Source organism: Tachypleus tridentatus, chromosome 3 (assembly GCF_004210375.1).
Source record: "Tachypleus tridentatus isolate NWPU-2018 chromosome 3, ASM421037v1, whole genome shotgun sequence".
NCBI lineage: Eukaryota > Metazoa > Arthropoda > Merostomata > Xiphosura > Limulidae > Tachypleus > Tachypleus tridentatus.
Window position 1 is genome coordinate 62,919,546 of NC_134827.1, and position 23,234 is coordinate 62,942,779.

Consider the following 23,234-nt stretch of genomic DNA (forward strand, 5'->3'; position numbering starts at 1 on the left):
TAATCCACACCCATCCACACCCGTATTTTAGGAACGTTTGTTTCAGTCATAACAAAATACGTTTTCCCAATTCAGTGCCATGGAAAAAAAAAAAAACATACAGTTAGGCTAAAAAAAATTCAATCATAGAAATCCACGTTTCACAAGGGCATCTTTTTTTTTCAAGCCAGATGTCTTATGGTAAACGCAGAAGCTCTCTGATTAACCCTTAATAAATCTGAGAGTAGAATACATTTTCAAATAGGAACTTCAAGTGCAATTTGAGGTAGAGCAGAGAAGAACTCTCAAATATTTTGTTTTTCACGTCTTGGTGAGTAACTTGGTGTTGTTCATTCTAAATCATATCTGCTCACTGACTGTAATGGCGTCGCCTGAGCATCTGCTACAACTTAAAACTTTCTTTTGAAACTTACTACAATATTCTTAACATCAGTAGTGAAAGCGACAACTGAATGCCCTTGTTTGAAGTAGCTTTTCCAAGTTTGGTGATTGTCATTCCATACACAAATGAAATGAACTAAACCTGATGTACTCGCGCAATCCGCCACAAGTTTGCAGACTTACAATGCTAATATCTGAGGTTCGAGTCCCCGTGATGAACACAACAGATAGTCAAATGTGGCTTTGCTCTGAAGCAAACAAATGAAGTCATCGCACAACAATTACCTCAAAGAATTGAGCCACAGATTTAGTATTAAATTTAAACCGTGATACAAGATACTTTTGCAGTTAGAGCACACGTGATACTCTTTTAGTGTGATCAAATGTACCATACTTAAATATTGAAACGTCTGAAAATCCATGAAGAGTACAAAATATACTAGGGTAATAAAAATTAAACATTTAGAAGTTTTATAAAGAACTACTGCTTAAAAATCTTAGCCAATTCAGTTTCAATTTTGTGTTCACGGTTCGGATACATTAATATTTAATATAATACGATTAAAACCAAAATACTAGTGTTTATAATTTCAAACGACATCAATTTTCGCTTACTTGTTTCGATAACAAACGTTCATGTTGTGAAAAACGTGACAAATAAACACTTAAACACATGAAAAAGTTTACAATTTTTGCTTATAACATAAAAATATTATATTTTTAAATAATTCAAACCTGGTTTTCGGTATACCTTTAACCTGGCGTCTTTCTATTCATTGTCTCGCAGCTCTCGTAATAAAACTATTATATAACAGAATAAATTCGAATCTTATCGTATGATAGAAAATAGTTAAAACACACAATTACTAACCCAGTTCAGAGTTTTCAGTTGTTTTAAAAAAACACTCTAAACCTGTGTAACATGTTTACACATTCTATAGCTAAAACTGTTATCAATGGTTTCGTTTCACATTTAAAATAACAATAAAATGATGTGGCTTTCTTCGAAACGCAGAGAAAATATTTCATCCATGGGGCAAAAATAACAGGGCAAATTACGAGTTGAACACTCACTCGCTAACAAGAAAATGAACTAATACTTTTTGTAACATTTTATCAAAAAAAGAAACAACAAACATAACTAAAAATGAATTTTCTGACACACATTATATATATATATATATATATATATATATTTCTATTGTAAAATTTTTATTTTTACTTTCGAAACGTTTAGGCTTAAGGTGATAGGAACTCGCACACGCCCTCACTAGGGCAATTAACATAATAAATATTTAGTTTGTAAAAAGTGAGCACAAGATAAATATGAAATTAACGTCACTAAGTTCGAGTTATACCAACACGAGATTACATTTCTCCAAAAAATAAGTTCCCGAGTTAAGATATAACTTTTATCTTAGTATAGTAACCCGCGCGTGATCGAGGAACTTTAAACAGTAGTAATTCTAAACATCAACTTCTTTAAACAAACAAAAAAAAAAGTCATTTTCATATTCATTTATGTATGTACACGAAAAATCTGTCCTATAACGTTTTCAGTTATTTTTTGGATAGGTTAGCCATAATTAAACGCCCTCTCGCGGTGGCCTCAACAACTTACTCTCCAATAAAACGAAAATCAACAAAAAGAAAACAAAACAACATACAATCACGTGGCAGTGAGCAACAATTTTCAACCTGCAGTTCAAATTAAATAACAAAAATCTTACCATTTTGTCAGTGAAACAAACTATTAGAAGCTATATTAAGTTTTATTATAAATCACTTTTTATCTTATCAGTTACACTTACCATCTACTTACCTTGGATTAACGAAACATCAATAAATTAGTGTATTTTCAAAGAACTAACGTTCTTTTAGCTACGAAGAAATAGTTCATACTCTGTTACCTAAAATTTTCACTAGTTATTTCTACAAGCTTTGCCACATATAGCAGCATCAGGTAATATTCAAAGACGGAAAGCAATGGTATTTGTAACAAACGACACCCAACAGAGAAGTTTTGTACACAACCGATCACTGCTGGTACAGCATTCACCCCAGTCAACATTGAATTATTCGAGTAGATATATATGCAAAAGTAGATCACCTTAGGAAACCATAAACAAAAGATATGATAAAATTTATATTATTTTGTGATTAAAAATCCAGGAACTTTTTTTTCACACCCGCATCGTCTTGGTAATCAGAAATAGACGACTTCTGTTCGCAAGAACAAAAGCAGTTACAAACTATTGGGTGTAATTGCTTGTTTTCTCCCAACATTGACGAGTACATACACGTATCTACTATTATATCAAAAAGCGTCTTTAACCATTCTTTGTAAACAAAATCTTCCTCTAAACGTTTCACGAACATTTCTTAACGTAGTTCATATTTATAAGACAATACTTTCCACTTAGAAATTCAGTGTTTTCTATTATTTTTATTCAAATACTAATTTTGCTTTTGCTTTTGGAGGAACAAGACATTTTTGAATCACCATCTTTATATTAAACAAGAATGTTTTAATTAGGATTAAGTAAAGACTTGTTCTCTCATAGAAAACAATTAAAATAATAAGAAAAAAAAGCTAAAAACCGCACTGACTAAATCTGGACAAGGAAAGTGTTTCATGTGTCTTTCTTTAGCCTTAGATGAGTAACGTAATTTCCAGTTTCACGTGAAAAATACCCGCAGATACGTCGAGGAACAAAGACTTATTGCCTGAAGAAGTTTAGCGTTCGTGTTTATAATCCAGTCGCCCGAGTAGCACAATCCAGTTTTAGATCAGTGGCCAGAAGTCGAAATATCCATTCCGTTGCCCATCATCATGCTCTCAAGTCCGAGGGCAAAGTTCAAGGAGGATTCTAGATCCCGCCTGAAGTCCGTTTGCGATGCAGACAAAAGAAATGGATTAGACATATCTGGGATTCTATTTATGGTGTCATGAAATGACATTCCGGGCAAAGTGTTTCCCACTTCTGATTGAGATGTCATAGGCGGCGCTGCCGGGGGATGTAATCCTGTTGGAAGATGGCCTGATGACGTCATGGAGCAAGACGACAAATGACTTGTGTTCGCTGGTGTGGCCAAACCAGGGTATAATGTTGAAGGGCACGAAGCGGACAACATGGGTGTTACATTGAAATTCGCTCGTTGCATTACCCGTGCACCTGATATTCGATTTTGCAGCGCGAGATTTACGTCATTAGAATGACTTGTGAACGCCACCTTCCGTTGTAACTTCTCAACTCTTTTCACGTGGCTGTCCAAATGAGAATGAAATTTAAAATCTAAAACAGTCGCAAACCGTTCCCTGCACAGTTTACACTCGAAGTAGACTTGTATCAGCTTCAACACGGCTCTATCTTCTTCCTTGCCATGAGCGAAACATGATGCCCTCTGGTGGTTGATACATAGAAGCTCAGCTGGATAAACCATTTGACATTTCTTACATACGAATCCAATGTCTATGTCCACCTCGTTCAACTGCTCGACATCAGATTCCTGAATAGATCCTTTAAGGTCAGCAATATTTTTACCGTCCTGGGAAAAGCGAGTTATACCGTGCCCCGGTTGACACAATTTCTGAGTAACGTCTAAAATTGCCGCTGGAGGGAGCTGCAAGAGCGAGAGATGAGTACTGTATATACTAGAATCACGAAACAGGTTCTTCACAGCTGAACACCCTGCGGAACAAACAGTAAAACACAGGATTATTACATACACAATATGAACATTTCATAGCCTTTTATATCACAACTGAAACAGCTTTAAATTCCATTAAGAACACTTATTCCATCATCACCTAGTTTATTGCTTTGTATCATAATATCCATAAGTGTTAAAGTACTACAATACAAAGGAGTGGATTTTATAGGGTTAACATAATGAATTATTCTCATAAAACATGGGGGACAAACCTATTAACTAGTTAAAGTTTTAACACGTTTTAAAACGAACTTCATTGTTTCGCTTCTTTACAACTATCAAGTCACGTTCGTAATTTCGATAACAGCTCAAACACGGATGACATAACGTAAATTGTTTTGCTTTTAAAATGACTGATTTATTTGTGTTGAAAAACGGCTGTGTTTCTTTGTTCAAAGGTAAGCACAAAGCTACATAATCTGTGTTGTGCCAATTGCGGGTATCGAACCCTGGTTATTAGTCTTCAGACTCGCTGCTATACCACTAACATGGATGCTGAATGATACGTCACAAGATCCACACATACAGTAAAATCGTCACGAACCACACCTAGGATACGTCTGTTCTCCAACGATATGTTTTGAAATAATTCTAATTTGAAATCAATATCTGTTTAAGGCGAAATCATTATAAATCAACCGTAACTGAGAAAAAGAAAACAAACAAGGCCCATGTGATTGAAGCATGTTTTTCACGAAACAGTGACATTGTTATTTTGAACACAAAGAACACCATGTTTTTTTATATTTGCCCGGTTAAGCCAATTGAGAAAGAACAAAAATATAATCACTCAAAGAATTGTGTTCGTGTAGAAGAAACATGTAAAAAATACATAAACAAAAAAACAGGTGGATAAATACATAATCTTGCAGACAAACCAAGATGGGCGAGGGGGGGGGTGAAGTTAAGTTAAATCCTGGTGGAAACAGAACGAATGCTTCCAAACACTACAGCTGGTGCCTGTGTGTCTGTGGTGACCACTTATCGTTTCTGTAAATTAGGGGTTTTCTTCTTCCTATATTGTTCAAGACCAGCATGCTCTGGACATCTGACACAGAAAAATGACCACCTACGTAAATATACCTGCTTGTTTATGGTCTTTGGAAGATAAAATGTTGTGTCAAATAGGGGCCTGGCCTGTCACATAAATCTGTCTCCCCTCACTTGCCTATTTTAATCTCTAATGTGGAAAACAAATATTTGAGGTTTCGTTTCAAATTTCCACTTGCTGCAAAAAAGTAAAATTACCATAAGGTTGTATATTTATTTATCAATCTTATTTACAAGATTGTTAATAAGAGAAAAAGGTTTAAGCGTGTTATTTCTTAAATGTTTCAAAGGAAAATGTATTAAATCGTTTGTTAGAAATATTACGAATTTCTCTCATCTGAAGATCAAAATGGCGGCTTAAAACTGATGTTGCATGTTCTATACGACAGGCGATAAAACACCTGCATTATGTTACAGTCTGTGTTAAATTTTGAAGGTAGAATAAAGTTATTACACTTCCATAAACGTTTGTTTGTTTTAGAACATAGTCGCATCGGACTATATACTGCATCCACTGTGGGGAATCGAACCCTGAATTTTAGCGTTGTAAGTCCGTAAACGTATTGCTCTCTCGCCAGAAAAATACAGTCGTGTGTGTGTGTGTGTTCTTTATTGCAAAGCCACATCGGGCTATCTGCTGAGCCCACCGAGGAGAATCGAGCCCCTAATTTTAGCGTTGTAAGTCCGTAGACTTACCGCTGTACCAGCGGGGGGTAGAAGAATACAGAAACAGGTAATGTGGATAATTCTTTGGAATCAGCTTCTGATCTTCGAAAGTGAACACGTTTTTATGTTGTTATTTAAGTGAAATAGTTATCGTTACTTCAATATGTAATTTCTTTACTGCAACATACTTTCCAAAAATTCTTTTATACGTGTAAACACTTTCGCTCTTTCAACCGTGGAGGCTTTTTGATGTTACGTTTGTAAAACAGTAGCTCATGAGTTCGTTGGCGGGTGCGTGGTGGTGACTAGCTGCCTTCCCTGCAGTCTTTCACTGCTAAATTAGGGAGGGCTAGCCCAGATAGCTATCGTGTAGCTTTGTGCAAAACTCGGGCACAGTCTGGGTACAATGATATTCGACCACACTTGGCCCAAAACATAGATGGAAGCTATATGAATATATAAATGCATATCTTAGGAAGTCTGATGTAATAATTGGTTGTGGCTGAGAGAGGTGTAAAACCAGGAATCTTTAAGTTAGTTCCTGACTGTTTAAGAGATTGGAGAATTATTTGAGTGATCGGTCACCTTTCTCAGTTTGCGATTGTTTAGTTTAAGGAACATCCTATGATTATGAGTGTTATAATTACAATTACGGAAAACAGGTGTAAAAGGACAGACAAAAATAGATCTGTTTCGAAAACAGAGACAAAATATAGGCGTTAAAAGAAGGGGGGAAAGAGAACGGGAGATGAGAGAGAAACTTAATAAACCGAGAGAGAGGCGAATGAAGAAAAAAAAAGCTGCCAGTAAGAACCAAAACTGATTAATTTGTGTAACTCCTTTATCATCCATAGAGAAAAAGTTTGTTAATTGTCAAAGGATTATTTCAGATATTTAGATTACATACACACTTATATAAAAATTCAAATATTTTAGTTATTTGTTTTGGAATTTCGCACAAAACTACTCGAGGGCTATCTGTCCCTAATTTAGCAGTGTAGCTAGCTAGTCATCACCACCCACCGCCAACTCTTGGGCTACTCTTTTACCAACGAATAGTGAGATTGATCGTCACATTATAACGCCCCCACGGCTGGGAGAGCGAGCATGTTTGGCGCGACCGGGATGCGAATCCGCGACCCTCAGCTTACGAGTCGCACGCCTTACGCGCTTGGTCATGCCAGGCACAAATATTTTAGAAACAACCGACTATAGTAACACTATCTGCTCTGTGGAATATGGTTCGCGACACTTTGAAAAGTTTCTTTGCTGGTAACGAAATACCTTATTTGAATAACGGCAGCTTAAAGTTCCATGTCTTAAAAGGTCTACCGCCATGACACATGTACCAGAAAAGATTTTTAAAAGGGACATTTGACATAAATTGTTTCTTACTGCCCACAAATATGTACGTAAACCTAATCAGAACACCAACAGTACTTCCGGATAATGTTCAACGTTTTTGCATTTTTAATGATACTTTAAAAACACGGGGCAAATTTTTCTCGTCATCCACGTTCTCACGTGATACATCATTACAAAGATGGCGCTGAAAGTGTTGATTGAACTTTCGATATGAACGACTAGTACAAGGCGTCCAGTAGGCGGGTTGCGTCCTAATGGACTTATTATCGGCTGCCTATACATAAAAAATATATATATATCTCAAAGGCTCACAAGCTAACTGTGATGTGCAGAGATACCCTCATCCATCAGCAACGACTGACATCAGAGAGGTGTGGGTCACGTGTTGGAAGGCAAGAATTGTTTGTAAATACCAGCAAGCACCTCGATTAGCAAAGCTTAAATGATTCTGTCTTATATTTATATAAAAAACACAGAAAATTTGGCTTTTTGCCAATCGATTCTCGCGCCCTCTTCTCAATTTATCAAGAAAAAAACAGTAAAAGCGCTGAAACTGACACTCTCTCAATCTTCGCCTTTTCATGTAGCATTATAATATGCGCATCAAAAAATAGCTCTTTCGGGAATAAACAGAACTTCCCCACACTAGAACACCGCAACTGAAAAACAGAATTATTCTACAACGCGTTAGTAATATTCAATACATTTAAGTACAAGTTGTTTTCTAACTACACCAGAGAACTTAAAACTATTTGGTACATGTAGTTCTTACTGATCCAGATCGATGACGTATTATTGACGTAGTACGTGCAGAAAATACACACATAATTCATGTATAAACTAATATATAAAAAGACACTTGTCGAGGAATGGAACTAAACACCTAACACTCGAATTCTTTTCAAAAGCGCACAGAGACAAGTATTCAAACTAATTTGGAGCCTTACCACGCCATTACAGTACGTACTTTACCTGATTACCGTGGACCGTGGCGCCAATTCTGTAGCGTAATTACCATTACAGGAGGTTCTGTAGCAAGGCTGTCATGTCCAAAGAAAAGTTCTCCTCCTTGCATGCTTTCTATATGCTATACTGAAGAAAAACGGTGGTTTGAAATCGCTTGTTTCGATAGTGTAATTGCTCAGTTGCTTCGACTTGACTGATGCGGCTTTAAGTTGAAAGCATGAACACCGTTTCATTCACAAGCGCAAGCAACTGGCATTCATGTGACCTACGTTGCTTTTACAAATGGAGATTTTCTTCATTATATTACGTGCTGTCACTTGCGTCACGTGGGTGGATTTAGCCACTGGCCATTGTGATTGCGGATTCACACCAGTTACAAAACAATTCATTTTGCTAACAATATCTAGAATGTAATTTATTAGAGGTCTCTTTCTGGGTGGTCCTGTGTTCCCAAGATGATCCACATTCCTTCATTTCAAATACTATCAAGTCCAAATATTACCTACGTCTTGGAAATTTTGGAACGTTATCAGAATACACCTTTAGGTGTATGGATATTTTGGGTCTGAAAGGGCTCTTCCATTTCTTTTATTCAAACACCCAACAATGTCAAAAATATAGTTCTGATAAACGTTGTTCCATCGCAAACTTTTATCGACTGTGGTTGTCACGTGGCATGTTCATTTGCGTATTCAAATCATTTTAATATAACGTATTCAACCCTTTGTATATTTCGAGATAAGTTTTGTCTTAAAATCTCCAAATAGAAAACAGGTTTTATACGTTTTGGTTCATATATGATACCGTGATTAGAAGTCCAATACAATTTGGGATGTTTTTAAGTTCTGGTAACATCGTTGGGAACTGTTTAAAATCCAGAATCAGCTGTGATGATACAAAAACGCTATGGATTATTTTCATTTCGGGTGTTTTCAGTCTAGACCATCTTTTCTTTCAATGTTTCAGCACCAACTCTGTCGTACTTCCATCTCCACTGAATCATAAATAGATGAAAACCACCAAGATCACATGGTGTTTGTTTTGAGAAATAACACAACATTTATTTACCTACGCTTTTGTTAATTACAAAAATTGCAATTCCACAGCCAAAAGGCCTGATGGTTAGGTCGCTCGACTAGGAAGCTGAGTGTCGAGGGTTCGAATCCCTGTTCCACCAAACATGTTCGACCCCTTTCAGCTATGGGGTGCTACAATGTGATGGTCAATCCTACTATTCGTTGATAAGGGAGTTCCAAAGAGTTGGCGGTGGTGATGACTTGCTGCCTTCCTTCCAGTCCTTCACTGTCAAATTAGCGACATCTATCCCAGATGACCCTCCTGTAACTTTGCGCGAAATTCAAACGAAATTAGATCTCAAATATTTATTTTAACCTAATCATGGACTTAGAAATTGCAAGTTTAATGGTGGACATTTTCTGTTGTTGTTTTTACTAAACTAACAGATTCAGTAAATGAACTGTAATACTTATGCAAAAACGCATTACTGATGAACTAACGCTTTTCTCTAACACTGAAACAGCTTGTTGCTAAAATTATTTGTAAAGTTTGACAAGTACGAAAATAAATTATCGCGTATCTTATAAGCTTAACTCATACTAAAAGATGACAAGTTTTTTTGTCTTGTATTCTTCATGTGCTACAACGTTCTACACAGAACAGTGCAGAAGTGTATATGAATTATCATTAGAAGCACTTTGCCAACAAAGTGTAGTAACTTTGAAGTTCATATACAAATGTTGTCAATAATGAAACGTGACCTGCGCCAGCTGGCGGAGGTAAATAAAGCCACTGTGTCCACTACAACGAACTAATCGTCACGTTTGCGATGTACATGTAAAAAACAAAGATAAAACAGAAGATGCATAAAGACAAAGGCAAGGAACTATTTCTTTGCGCGCAGGACAGAACTGTGGATCTTTCAAAAAGCTACGCTCAATTATATTACTTAAAGTGATGGACATTTATATGAAGAATTCCGTTGAGGAATATGTGAATATGTGTTTGAATTATTTCAATAAGAAAACGAGAATACACAGTTTATATAAATATATATATTTCTCACTTTGGCCAATGATTATAAACAAGGCAATCAATAAACGTCTTCAAAGTTGCTGGTTTTAACCGATAAATCACTTTAAATTAAAATAAACGTATTTACTGTAATATCTTTGATATCAAGAGATTCAATTCACTCGTCATAATCCTCAAACCTAAAACTGCATGACTGTGGTGGCTGTAATAAACTGTCATAAAAACTTGTAGAAGCGATAATAAATAAGTTTTAAAACACGAACGAGGAATATCCTAGATGTCATCGGTGTTAAAATACGAACGAGGATTGTTTGTTTGTTTTTTGAATTTCGCACAAAGCTACTCGAGGTTTGAACAAAATAAAACACCCGATCGTTAATTAACTGCCTTCTTACGACATCGTTTTATTAGTGTTCTTATTGTGCTGAAGAGTTAACCAAACCTCTTCGTTCTGACCATACCGCCTACGAAATGATTGTTTGCGCGATCATGAAGGAAATAATGTATTATGTAGTCCTATGGACTACAGGAGTGGAAACAGTGCCATGGGTATACATAACACCCTATCTTGAAAAGCAGAGTAAACACCTTGACAGAAGACATCACAACAAGTGGCAGCATCTAGAATTGTACATCAGGAAGTGACGCGCAAAGCTACTCGAGAACCATCTGCGCTAGCCGTCCCTAATTTAGCAGTGTAAGACTAGAGGGAAGGCAGCTAGTCATCACCACCCACCGCCAACTCTTGGGCTACTCTTTTACCAACGAATAGTGGGATTGACCGTCACATTATAACGCCTACACGGCTGAAAGGGGAAGCATGTTTGGTGCGTATCACACCACCACGGCTGAAAGGAGCGAGCATGTTTGGTGCGACCGGGATTCGAACCCGCGACCCTCGGATTACGAGTCAAACGCCTCAACAACATCCCGTAAGAACGTTTGCTGGTAATTTAATGTAAGGAGATTCTATGGCAAAAATCAGAAGTTCCAAAACAATAAACGTGGAAGTTGAAAACTTCGTAAACACACACATAACAAATACAAGTTATAAATGTGTGTTACAGGCGAAAACCTAAGCCTTAAAAAGTGGATTTCAAGTTAAAACTTCGTCAAGGCACATGATAAGAAACGCACGATAAGACACATGATAAGAAAATTGTGTTTTATTGGAGGATATTAGGATTTATCTTTGTCACTCAGTTTTGGATAAAAAGTGCAATAGCTTTTGTGTAAATAACGCATTCAATACGAGGTCAACAAAACAGAATTGGTTTATTATGAATCTCGTGCAAAAACACACGAGGGTTACGTGCGTCAGCAGTCCCAGATTTAGCAATTGTAGGCCCGCCGCCAACTCTTTCGTTACTATTTCACGAACGAATAATGGAATTGATCGTGTCATTACAACGTCCGTATAGCTGAAAGGGTGAATGTTGATGATAGGAATTCGAACCCGTGACCCTCAAATTGCGAGTCGAGCGCCCTCACCACACCACGCAGCTCGAAGAAAACATTTCAGGTGTATTTGCGTACCCGATTCTAAATATGGTTTACCATTTGATCAATTATTTTTTTTTACATCAAAGGGCGTTTGCTTTTTTTTTCATATTTATTTATTAAAAAATCTAAACTCGGTTGAAACAAACGAGGGATAGTTTGATATCCAGTTGATATCAGAATGCGTTTCCTTTTGTAAATATGTCGTGTAACCGTTTAACTTGTATTTCTGCAGTGGTACAACGAGATGTATGCGGAATTAAAACAATAGAAACCAGGTTTCGATACCCGTGGTGCGCAGAGCACAGATAGTCCATTGTATAGCTTTGTGCTCAACTACAAGCTAACAGCTTCCCAGACAAATGGGTCAGTAAAGAATGGGTCGACCTGCCTTCGGTTCGCGTTATTTAGCGGTTTTATTACTGGAATTATAATTATTATATTAACAAAGCAGCTTAAAGTGTGTACGATATATGGATTCACTTGGGTGAAAACGAGCTATCGATTTCATTTCGAGTTCGTTCTCTTGCTACTGTTAAAAACCTAATTTAACTTATCATATCTCAATTACACTTTATAAGCCTATTTTACAAAGCAAACTGTACGAGTAGTTAATGAGATAAATATAACCAATAAAAAGAACAAACACATTGTTCTTACCGTCAAAATTGTTTGTTTTTGAATTTCGCGCAAAGCTACAGGAGGGCTATCTGCGCTGGCCGTCCCTAATTTAGCAGTGTAAGACTAGAGGGAAGGCAGCTAGTCATCACCACCCACCGCCAACTCTTGGGCTACTCTTTTACCAACGAATAGTGGGATTGACCGTCACATTATTACGCCCCCACGCCTGGGAGGGCGACAAGCATGTTTGGTGCGACCGGGATTCGAACCCGCAACCCTCGGATTACGAGTCGAACGCCTTAACCTACCTGCCCTTGCCGGGCCACTCGTCACGATTAACCCGCTGTGCTTATCTTCCTATCGTTTAAATATAAATTACTATAACAACTTTAATGTTTCCAGTGTAATATAGAATTCTTAATATTGTGTCGTTTAAAATTAAATAATTTTACGAGTTCAAAAACATCACATCCAAATTTGGAAGTCTTCTTATTTCGTCATAATAACTATATATGGAGTTGATTAATTTATGTGCATGGCCAAACGTGAATTTTCCTCACGTTTTCCTATTCACCTGAGTATTAGAACAAATACCAACTAATCATTGCATAGTCAGAAGTTTACGCGGCAAATTTAGATGGACAGATGGTTTGACAGTAGTTAAGCCCAAAGCTATTTAATGGACTATCTATACTCTGCCCACCGGAGATATCGAAACCCGATATTTAGCTGTTCCACTGCTGGGAGTGGGAGAGAAACCGAATAGATGGGCGCTTGGATTACACTACGTAACAAAATGTTTACTTGTTCCTGGACAGAAAGTGTTATTTCTCAGTTGCTTAAGCCTAAAGTAAATGGAAAAGACCTATTTTTCTCTTCAAACTTTGCTTTTGTGACCTGGGAGGGTATAACAAAAACATGATGGGAGACTGTATTTGGGGGCTGATACGTGAAAGTGATTTACATTACAGTCGCAAATCTCGAAAAACTACTCGCTTCTAAACAGTTTTGTATAACTTTAGTATAAATACATGTAAATCTTGATTCATATGTTGTTTTATTCAGACCTTATGTAAATGAAAATGTGCAAATTTGTCCGTTTTTACACAGAAAATATGTAAATTTCTAAATTTCATTATCCAGGTCACAAAAGCAAAGTTTGAAGTGAATAATGGCCATTTTATGTACTTTTACAACATAAGTAATTAAGAAATAACACATACTATCCAGGAACAAAATTTGTGTTACACAGTGTTATACAAGGCTGAATTCTACCCTGGAATATTAACAGTTTAGGAACGAACGAAAGAATAATTTAGATTCATTCATATACAGTTGAGTCAGATTTAGGTTTATTTTGTATATTTTCACAATGCGCCAACAGTATTTAAAGTTTTAAAACAAACATGCAAACAGGTTGAAAAGTCTTCGCACTTGTTTCATTTGTAGAAACAGATGAGGCGTTTCAGAAAAAAACAAATGCATTTTCTTTCAAACACAAGATGACACTGAAGTAAATCGAATCTGCTGGAAATTAGTATCACGTTTTGTATTATTCAAACTGTAAGAAATATATTAATACGATGAGCCGTCCTTTCGATAAGATAAAAATAACCTGTCTTTTGTATTAGATCAGAAGCAGAGGTTCATACTTGGCACTAGGTGGCACAAGTGATAAAAAAATTGTCCCACATAAAATTACATTTACGAAGAAACTCGTTAATGAACAATGTATATTTTCATGATTATTTTACAAATTGTTGAATATTGTAAAATAAATTAGATCACAATGTACTATATATCAGTAAAACGATTTTAATATCGTGATATGTATTAGAACGGATCTGTGGATTCCGTGAAGTTATTCAAATATGGTCATTTTTCCGATATTTGTTTCTGCTTAGTTTAATAAACTAGAGTATATGACCTAGAAACTCCCTATGAAGTAAAATTAGGGTTAAAGTACGTAATGTAACATTCGTAAAAGAATTGACTTCATGTGTTGTTGTTTTTTTTTCAGACAACGCTTTTGACTCGTAATCCGAGAGTCGCGGTTTCGAATCCCGGTCACAGCAAACATGCTCGCCCTTTCAGCCGTGGGGGCGTTATAATGTGACAACCAATCCCACTATTCGTGGGTAAAAGAGTAGCCCAAGAGTTGGAGGTGGGTAGTGATGACTAGGTGCCTTCCCTCTAGTCTTACACTGCTAAATTAGGGACGACTGGCGCAGATAGCCCTCGAGTAGCTTTGCGCGAAATTCAAAAACAAACAGACACAGCTTATTTAATACTAACGTGGTCTCTTATAAATAACATTCAATATACTATAGTCAAGGGTTCGTTGGGATAGATATAAAACAACAGAATGTATCCTAGGTATCTGAACATTTGCTCCGTTGAATGTTTAAAGGTAAAATATAATTCACTTTCTGTCAGTGAAATATAATTAAATAATCAAAAAATAATTAATAAAGTTAGTTATTCTATGCTCATTTCTGATAATTATTAGGGTTTCTCATCTAATAATGAAAGGGTATCTAACATGGCGATTATCAAATATTAGAAAGTGCCTTACGATCGTTATAATATTACGTATAAATAAAAATAATTTTAAACAATTATCAAATCAAGAATTACAAGTTGTGGAAAGCGTGTTCTACATATTATAATTTGTTTGTAATTGTTAGTTAAGCACAAACCTACACAATAGGCTATCTGTTTTGTGCCCATCGTGGGTATATAAACCCAAATGTTAGAGCTATAAGTTTTCAGAGTTGCCGCTGAGCCACTGGGGGCAAAACCACTAAATAATACAATGCCAAATACAACGTTGTAACATAGCTTATTTGTGTTAGCATGCGGTTACGTTACATTAATATAAATATATATTATAAGCTACAAAGTTATTGTGTATAAAAGAACCAAAATAGGTAACTTCGTTATAAAAGGTAAAAATTACTGTAATTAAAAACCTTCCAAATTTTTTAGTTTTGTTATTTTAACCAATTTAAAAAGTTCCATGTTTCAGTCTCTCTTTGGGAAACTATAGCCATCAATTCCAATTCGAAGACGTTTGTCTCTTGTAGCAATTTGAATACCACCACTGCGCTTGGCCCAACATGGCCAGGTGGCTAAGCCACTCGACTCCTAATCCGAGGATCGCGGGTTCGAATCCTCATCACACCAAAACATGCTCGATCTTTCAGCAGTGGGGGCGTTATAATGTGACGTTCAATCCCACTATTCGTGGGTAAAAGAGTAGCCCAAGAGTTGGCGATGGGTGGTGATGACTAGCTGCCTTCTCTCTGGTCCTACACTGCTTACAATTAGGGACGGCTAGCACAGTTAGCCCTCGTGTAGCATTGCGCATAATTCAAAAACCAAACCAAACCACTGAGCTTTGTAAGTGTTCACCTATATATCTGGCGACCTTTAACGTCTTCACCCTTGCGACTGAATTTTAAGTTTCAAGACTTATAATATTAAAACTCGAGTTTTGATACCCCTGGTGGGCAGAACATAGACATCTGTCCCCTGTGCCCCCTTATCAAACAAACAATATTTTACACCTTAGAAGTCAGTGTGTTTATAAATTATGTACGAGCATCACAACAATGGTTAACGTGCCGGCCCATCTTAAGAGTGCTATTTATCTAGTAAGTGGCACAAGGGAAACTTTAACACGAACAAGTCTATCACTGTGACGTTCACACATGCTCCAAAATAAGGAAAAACCTTTAAACAAAGTTTATGACAATAGGAGATAAACAGTAGAACAAGTATTACTGACACTTGCAAGAGGTGAAAGCAAAAGGTAAAAAAATGAGGTGGTGGTTTTGGTACGGTCTGACCTAGAGACCGGAAGGTAATTTTGGTCTGGTCTGACCTAGAGACCGGAAGGTGGTTTTGGTACGATCTGTCCTAGAGACTGGAAGGTGGTTTTGGTACGACCTGTCCTAGAGACTGGAAGGTGGTTTTGGTACGATCTGTCCTAGAGACTGGAAGGTGGTTTTGGTACGATCTGTCCTAGAGACTGGAAGGTGGTTTTGGTACGATCTGTCCTAGAGACCGGAAGGTGGTTTTGGTACGATCTGTCCTAGAGACTGGAAGGTGGTTTTGGTACGATCTGTCCTAGAGACTGGAAGGTGGTTTTGGTACGATCTGTCCTAGAGACCGGAAGGTGGTTTTGGTACGATCTGTCCTAGAGACTGGAAGGTGGTTTTGGTACGATCTGTCCTAGAGACTGGAAGGTGGTTTTTTTATGATCTGTCTTAAAGGTATCCGTATATACGAAATTAACCTCTCTTTATATTTATTTACACTTACTGTTTTAACAGTGATATGTGTACATTAAACTTCACCCCTAACCAGCTACATCTCTCGGGGTAAAATATGACATGGTTTTGTGACCTGCAGATGTAGGACGTTTCTTTCTTTTTGAAAATCTTCCAAAATTATATTTATTTGTTTGCACCAACTAAAGCCACTGTTTGACTTTGAGCAGCTTGTATTCATTGCGCAAAACAAGGAAAGCACGTCTCGAATCCCATGAGCCGACAGCGTAAATATAATAGATCCGAAACTTGACACCTACCAGAACAAGCACCACCGAGTAATATATATCAATTACCATATCGATGACACATATTTGACTTGACGTTAAATATTTATGCGAAATAATTTTCTTTTGAACACCTTAAGTGATTTCCTTTTATTCAAATAAGCCAGATTTAAAAGCGAAGTCTGAGATACATCCGGGACTTGTCAAACTTGAGATGGATGAGGGTTTGGAGAAGTTAGTTACAATGCACTGAGAGATCCATGAAACTTGATAGATCATTTGGTGCCACACTTTCGATTACTGTTCTTTTTAATTCTAAGCTGTCGTGGAGCCTTATTTTAATGTGATATAGAGCAGAAACAAGAACAACTTAATGTTATGGATAGTAAGTTATTTTTTAAAGAAATGGTTTTATAATACGTGTATAGGAACACAAACTCGGGGTAGGTACAAACAGTGTGATACATGGTATTACACAGCGTCTCTTTTCATTTATAAACAACCACTGAAAAACGAAATACTGTAAAAATGTAAAAGAAAAAGCTAAAACCTGAACAATGAAAATCATTTACGGAATATACTGGATTTTTGCTAACTCCAGTGTGGGACCTGAGTATGCCATACTCAGGGGTCCACGGTTTACGACCTGTTGCCCCATAAATGGTTTATTTGAGGCAACGGGTGCGTTATAAAAGCAGTAACTAAGGTTTCACTATTCGATCATGGCCAAGCGTGTTAAGGCGTTCGACTCGTAATCCGAGGGTCGCGGGTTCGAATCTCGGTCGCACCAAACATGCTCGCCCTTTCAGCCGTGGGGGCGTTATAATGTGACGGTCAATTCCACTATTCGTTGGTAAAAGTGTAGCCCGAGAGGTGGGGGTGGGTGGTGATGACTAGCTACCTTCCCTCTAGTCTTACACTGCTAAATTATGGACGGCTAGCGCAGATAGCCCTCGAGTAGCTTTGCGCGAAATTCAAAACAAATTAACCGATCAGAGCACCTTTTAAGATTTAGCTTGAAACTTTACTTAATTTGGACTTTTAGTTTAACAGAAAAACGTTAAGTAAATATTGTAACGTGACCAGTCATTAACATTCACGAATCAACACCATGCACATATTCTTCCTTTATGTCTTTTACCAACCCAACGAATAATGGGACCGACCGTAACATTATAACACCGCACAGCTGAAAGAACGAGCAAGTTTTGGTGTGAGGGGGATTCGAACCCACGACCCTCGGATTACGAGTCGATGGTCCTAACCACCTGAGGCTCCACCGTAGAGATCGAGCCCCGTATTTTAATACTGTAAGCCATCAAGCTTTCCACTATGCCACTAGAGGGCGTCTTCGTTTAAATAGTGTGCTTTTTATTGGACGACGTTATATTGTTAGAACGAAAGAGGGAATCACGTCTCAAATTGACACACTGTTTGAAAACGAAAAAAATATTTGCTCGATAATTTTGATTTCTATAATAACGCTGAATTCATCGAATAGTCCAAATAATATCGCGTTTCTTGCTACTTAAGTGAATTGGTTCAGATTTTTCTTTTCCCCTAACGATTCTTTCATTTTTCCGTTTCTTATTAAAAAGTTACTCTTTCGAGGAAAGCGAAACACACGAGCTAGCTTCAATAGCAGAAATGAAGAATGAAAATTAGTTGAAGATTTCCAAGTTGCTTTGAAATATATTTTAAACCTAAAAATTACATTTTAAAACACGCTAAAAATAATGTACTTGAACTTGATTTTTCGAATTGCTTGACGAGTTTGATTTAATAGTTTTGTATACAACTTGAAATATATTTTAAACATGAAAATTATATTTTAAATCACGCTAAAATAATGTATTTCAACTTTTTTCAAATTGCTTGACGAGTTTGATTTAATAGTTTTGTAAACAACTACCAGGTGGCTCCTCTGTACGAAGTCGTTGAGTTGTACCAGTTACAGGTGAAACGCCAATAAACTTAATTACTAGTAAGTAGCCAGACTGAGCTTTGGCTAATAGAAATTATTCAATTTCAACCCATTTGATAGACCAGCGCAACGACTGGCAGTTAACTAACTGTATGTAACCCTCACAGTTCTGCATTTAGGGCCTAAAACATACCAGATAACAGAATTTACTAATTTAATAACTCTTCTACAACGTTTGTTTCTATGACCCTGACTGCTTCCACGTGTAGGTTTCTTTTTTGTTTGAAGAATGTTCAAATGTTCGACCGATTCTAAATCAATGAGATAAACAATAGGCAAAGAAGGCACTTGCTCATCACATGAATTCTAGGCTAATACGAAAAACAAAATCACAACTTAGTGGAGCGAATATTCGAACCTGCGACTCTCAAACGGCGAGTAGAGCGCCCTCTGATCTTCTGGCCATGATTATTTAAAAGTATTTATTAATTTTTCTAGACCTCACAGAAGATATACAATTTCTTTCTACAATTGTATTTATCTATGATAGTTATAAAGCACTAAAGATGCTCACGCTGGAACTAACATCACAATTATAAATGATTTGTACAATTTATAGTATAACGTATCTAATCAGTTCTCGATTCGTGTTACTTTATTTAGAAACAATTGTTTAAAACGATACTAACGCGTTTTCGTTTCACCTATGTAATAAATAATTAGTACTTAACTTTAGGCCTAGGCTTCTGGTTTGTTGATTCTTAAAAAACTACGAATCTGCTACTTAAAGCCTCTGCCCTTTAAAATAATTTGAGTTTGTTATATATTATTATAAAGTGCCGAATTATATTATGACGTAGTAGATAACATTGTGACGTGTTAGATTATGAGATGACGCACAGTTACGTGTAGTAATGTACCATTGGTCTGTAAATAATTCTATACTTTATTAATAGGGGGAGAGAATTTTTATACACGACAGAATTTCAATGTGAAATTCCAGTTTAGTCTGTGTGAGAAAATTGACGATATACTTGAATGTAGAGAGAATGGAATATTAAAAATTCACAAATAAACTGTAAGTCTTTATTTCTGTAGGATTAATAATGGACTTTAAACCATTATTAGATAAACGTCAGTATGCGAGTACGGGATCTCCGATTATAACTGGTGACCTGCTATACCGATTGTCACCAATCCCGGCACGTGCCCTTACCAACACCAGAGGATCGATAAAGGGGAGTCAGCGTTTAAATGTGAACCCCGATATTTTCCTCGGGCGTTATTTGTGTCCATTGCTCGATCAGGTGGTACTAAGCCTAACATATTATACAATCAGGGTTCCTATGTCTTCTTCGTCTGTTAGATGGGTAACTCAGCCAGTAACGTAATATGTTTTACCGCACAACAGAAAATTGTTTGTTTTGTCTTAAACGTGAGATTTAACAAAGACAGGGAATTGTGCATAGAAAACAGTTAATATTCAACATGGAGTGTACCTTTAAAACTTTGTAAATCTTTTCCCATTGCGTATAGATTTGTTACGTTTTTCCATCTAGTTCGAGGTACCGTCATACGAGATCACTAACCATTAAACAATTTGAGAATTGGTTTAGTTTGAAGTTCGCGCAAAGCTACACTGCGGGCTATCTGAACTAGCAATCCCTCATTTAGCAGTATAAGACTAGAGGGAAGGCAGCTAGTCATCACAACCCACCGCCAACTCTTAGGCTACTTACTCTTATTAACTAATAGTGGGACTGATCGAAACATAATAACGCCTACACAGCTAAAAGGGCGGGCGCGTTTGTTGGGACGGGATTTGAGCCCGCGAATTTCAGTTTGCGAGCCGAGCGCCCTAACCATCTTTTGTTTTTTATATCCCTAGAGGACGCAGCATATATACATCACTGTGCAGCTTTGCGCTTGGCAACAAACAAACCAGCAATAGTTAATGGAATAAGTTGAAATTAGTTGTTGATTTGTGTTATATAACGTTCTCTGTTCAACAAATTTATAGGCCCACAAGTAATTTAGATCATAAACAGTGTAGAAAGAATTCTTTAAAAAGCCGATGGCGTCCATAAGGGCTCCATCTAGAGTAGATTGAGCACACTAATATACATGAGCAAATATTAGTTTTAATACATATGTAAAGCGATCAGAGAACGAGATTGAAAATAGTTCGAAATAATCCCAAACGAATGAAAATAGCAGTTGATATTTGTTTGAGTCAACACACAACGGATTCTACTTTTCATTCGTTTAGAAAGAGAAACAGGTAACACGGCCTCATCAAAGAAGCTACAAACGACGACATGCTAACTGGTTAAACGTTCCACGCGCTGCTAATAAGTTCAACGTCAGGTAGCGGGAAATTGTCCTTGTCGTTCAACAAGGAAACGATTACGAATTAACAAGTTAACACCTAGCGGGCAAATTTAAATTTATATCTATAACTAGCGGGCAACGTTAAAATGTCATTGTTACGTTATCAGAGTTTTCCACATCTCAAGTGCTTGTTTTGGCGCACGTGCAGCTCTGTTCATCTCGTCACGCTGATCAAAATCGACTCATTAAACGTGTTTTTGATTGGAACGTTACACAAAACGAATGGTAGTTACTTCTGACGAAATAACACAAAAAGTGCTGGATACAGTTGGTCCAAGTTTGTAACATACATCAGGATGATTCTTCTTACAAACAGGTAACAGTATGGTGCCCGTTTGATTTCAGGACACTGAGTAATAAGTGTAACAATAAGAAAGTTCACAACAACAGTTGGATCCCTTTATAAAATACAAACAAACCTTGTATTGCGTAGTACACTGCTTATAAGAACTCGACGAATTAAAGGTTAAACGCATCTGGGACCATAAGGTTTCATTTCTTTCTAAAGTTTTTTTCAAATATATGGGCAACAGATCTCCTACTCTGCTCGTAATTTTTTTCCTCAATGCACCTCAGTGGCAAATCTGAGAGCTCGCACCGCTGAAAACCGGACTTCGATATTCGTAGTGGGCACAGTACACATAGCCCATCGTGTAACTTTATGCTTTTAGCAAATAATCAAGGTCTTTCTATTTTCTAAATGTGTGTGCTGCCCTCTAATGGATAATTTATGAAGTGATATTATCATGTAATTAACCAAACACACCACGAAAACTTCCACAGGAAATCTAAATCCAAACGTCTCTGCAAACCGAGACACACATGTGATTCATATAACATATCTGTACAAATGAATGTAGTATTTTGTCAGATGAATTCTGTTACAATATAATTATGGAACTCGAGTTATATTAAGAAAAACAACAGGTCTGGAAACCGAGAACCACTTTACCGATTAATACAGAGAAAATTGATACGTGAAAAAGAAAACAAAACGATCATACAGACTTGATGGACTTTGAAAATTCGAACTAAGAATGACCAACAATGAGGCACTTGGCAACTAAAAGATGGACTTAAATTATTGTTGTGTTTTAAATTAGGTAAAAATCCAGATTTTACCACGTCCTTTGAAGTTGTAAAATACATCTTTCTGGTGTACTTTCTGGTTATATTTATACGATGTACTTATTAAAACAAAGTTATGAAAAATGGACGTGACTGTATTTGACCCGAATTACTCCTTGACAAAATTCAATATCGAGTCATCCATTATTAATGTCCCAGGAATCGACAAGAGCGATAAGCGAGGCACGAGTGTCCAGTTGAAGGAAGTTTTAACCGTTATACGAGGGCTGTTCAAAAAATACGCGGACTGTTTGAATTGCGCGGCTCCAGTTGGTTCCAGGGGAATCCGCTTGGTGTCGCTAGGTTCGCACAGATCAGCTGATTACGACGCCATTTCCCGATTGCAGATATCTTCATTTGTGTATTAGCTACGCGGTTTTAAGTGAAGTGCGATTTTTTTCGTTTGGCGGATTTCAGAATGAATGACCTGAAAGAGCAACGACTTGCTGTGAAATTTTGTGTTAAACTTGGAAAATCTGCGACTGAAACTTTTGCTATGCTTAACACGGTTTACGGTGATGTTGCTATGAAGCGTACGGCATGTTTCAAGTAACATGAACGTTTTAAGGATGGTCGACAGTCCATTGAAGATGATGAGCGTCCTGGACGTCCTTCCACGTCAACTGACGACCCACACGTCGACAAAATCAACACCCTGGTGCGGGTAAATCGACGTCTGACTGTCAGGGAGCTTGCTGAAGAGTGTGGGATATCAGTTGGATATTGTTACGAGATTTTGACCGAAAAATTGAAGATGCACCGCGTTGCTGCGAAATTCGGCCCTCAGAACTCGTGAGGTTTTGGCCAAACACTCGATCACTGTTCTTCCCCACCCCCTCTACTCACCTGACCTTGCTCCTTACGATTTTTTCTTGTTCCCCAAACTCAAAAGACCCTTGAAAGGAAGAAGATTTG

The 23,234-nt window shown here is 37.1% G+C and overlaps 1 protein-coding gene across 3 annotated transcripts in view; it reads right to left on the reverse strand.

Annotated features, from left to right (window-relative positions):
* Positions 1-1,567: 1,567 nt before the first annotated feature.
* The window catches only part of LOC143246979 (zinc finger homeobox protein 3-like), a 211,599-nt gene continuing 189,932 nt past the window's right edge, over positions 1,568-23,234 (reverse strand). For 2 of the 3 annotated variants that reach the window (XM_076494259.1, XM_076494258.1), the window contains exon 4: positions 1,568-4,073. In XM_076494259.1, the coding sequence (XP_076350374.1) occupies positions 3,172-4,073 (902 nt within the window). In that variant the 3' untranslated portion in view covers positions 1,568-3,171. The remainder of the gene's footprint in view (positions 4,074-23,234) is intronic. The other variant, XM_076494257.1, reaches the window with a different exon arrangement.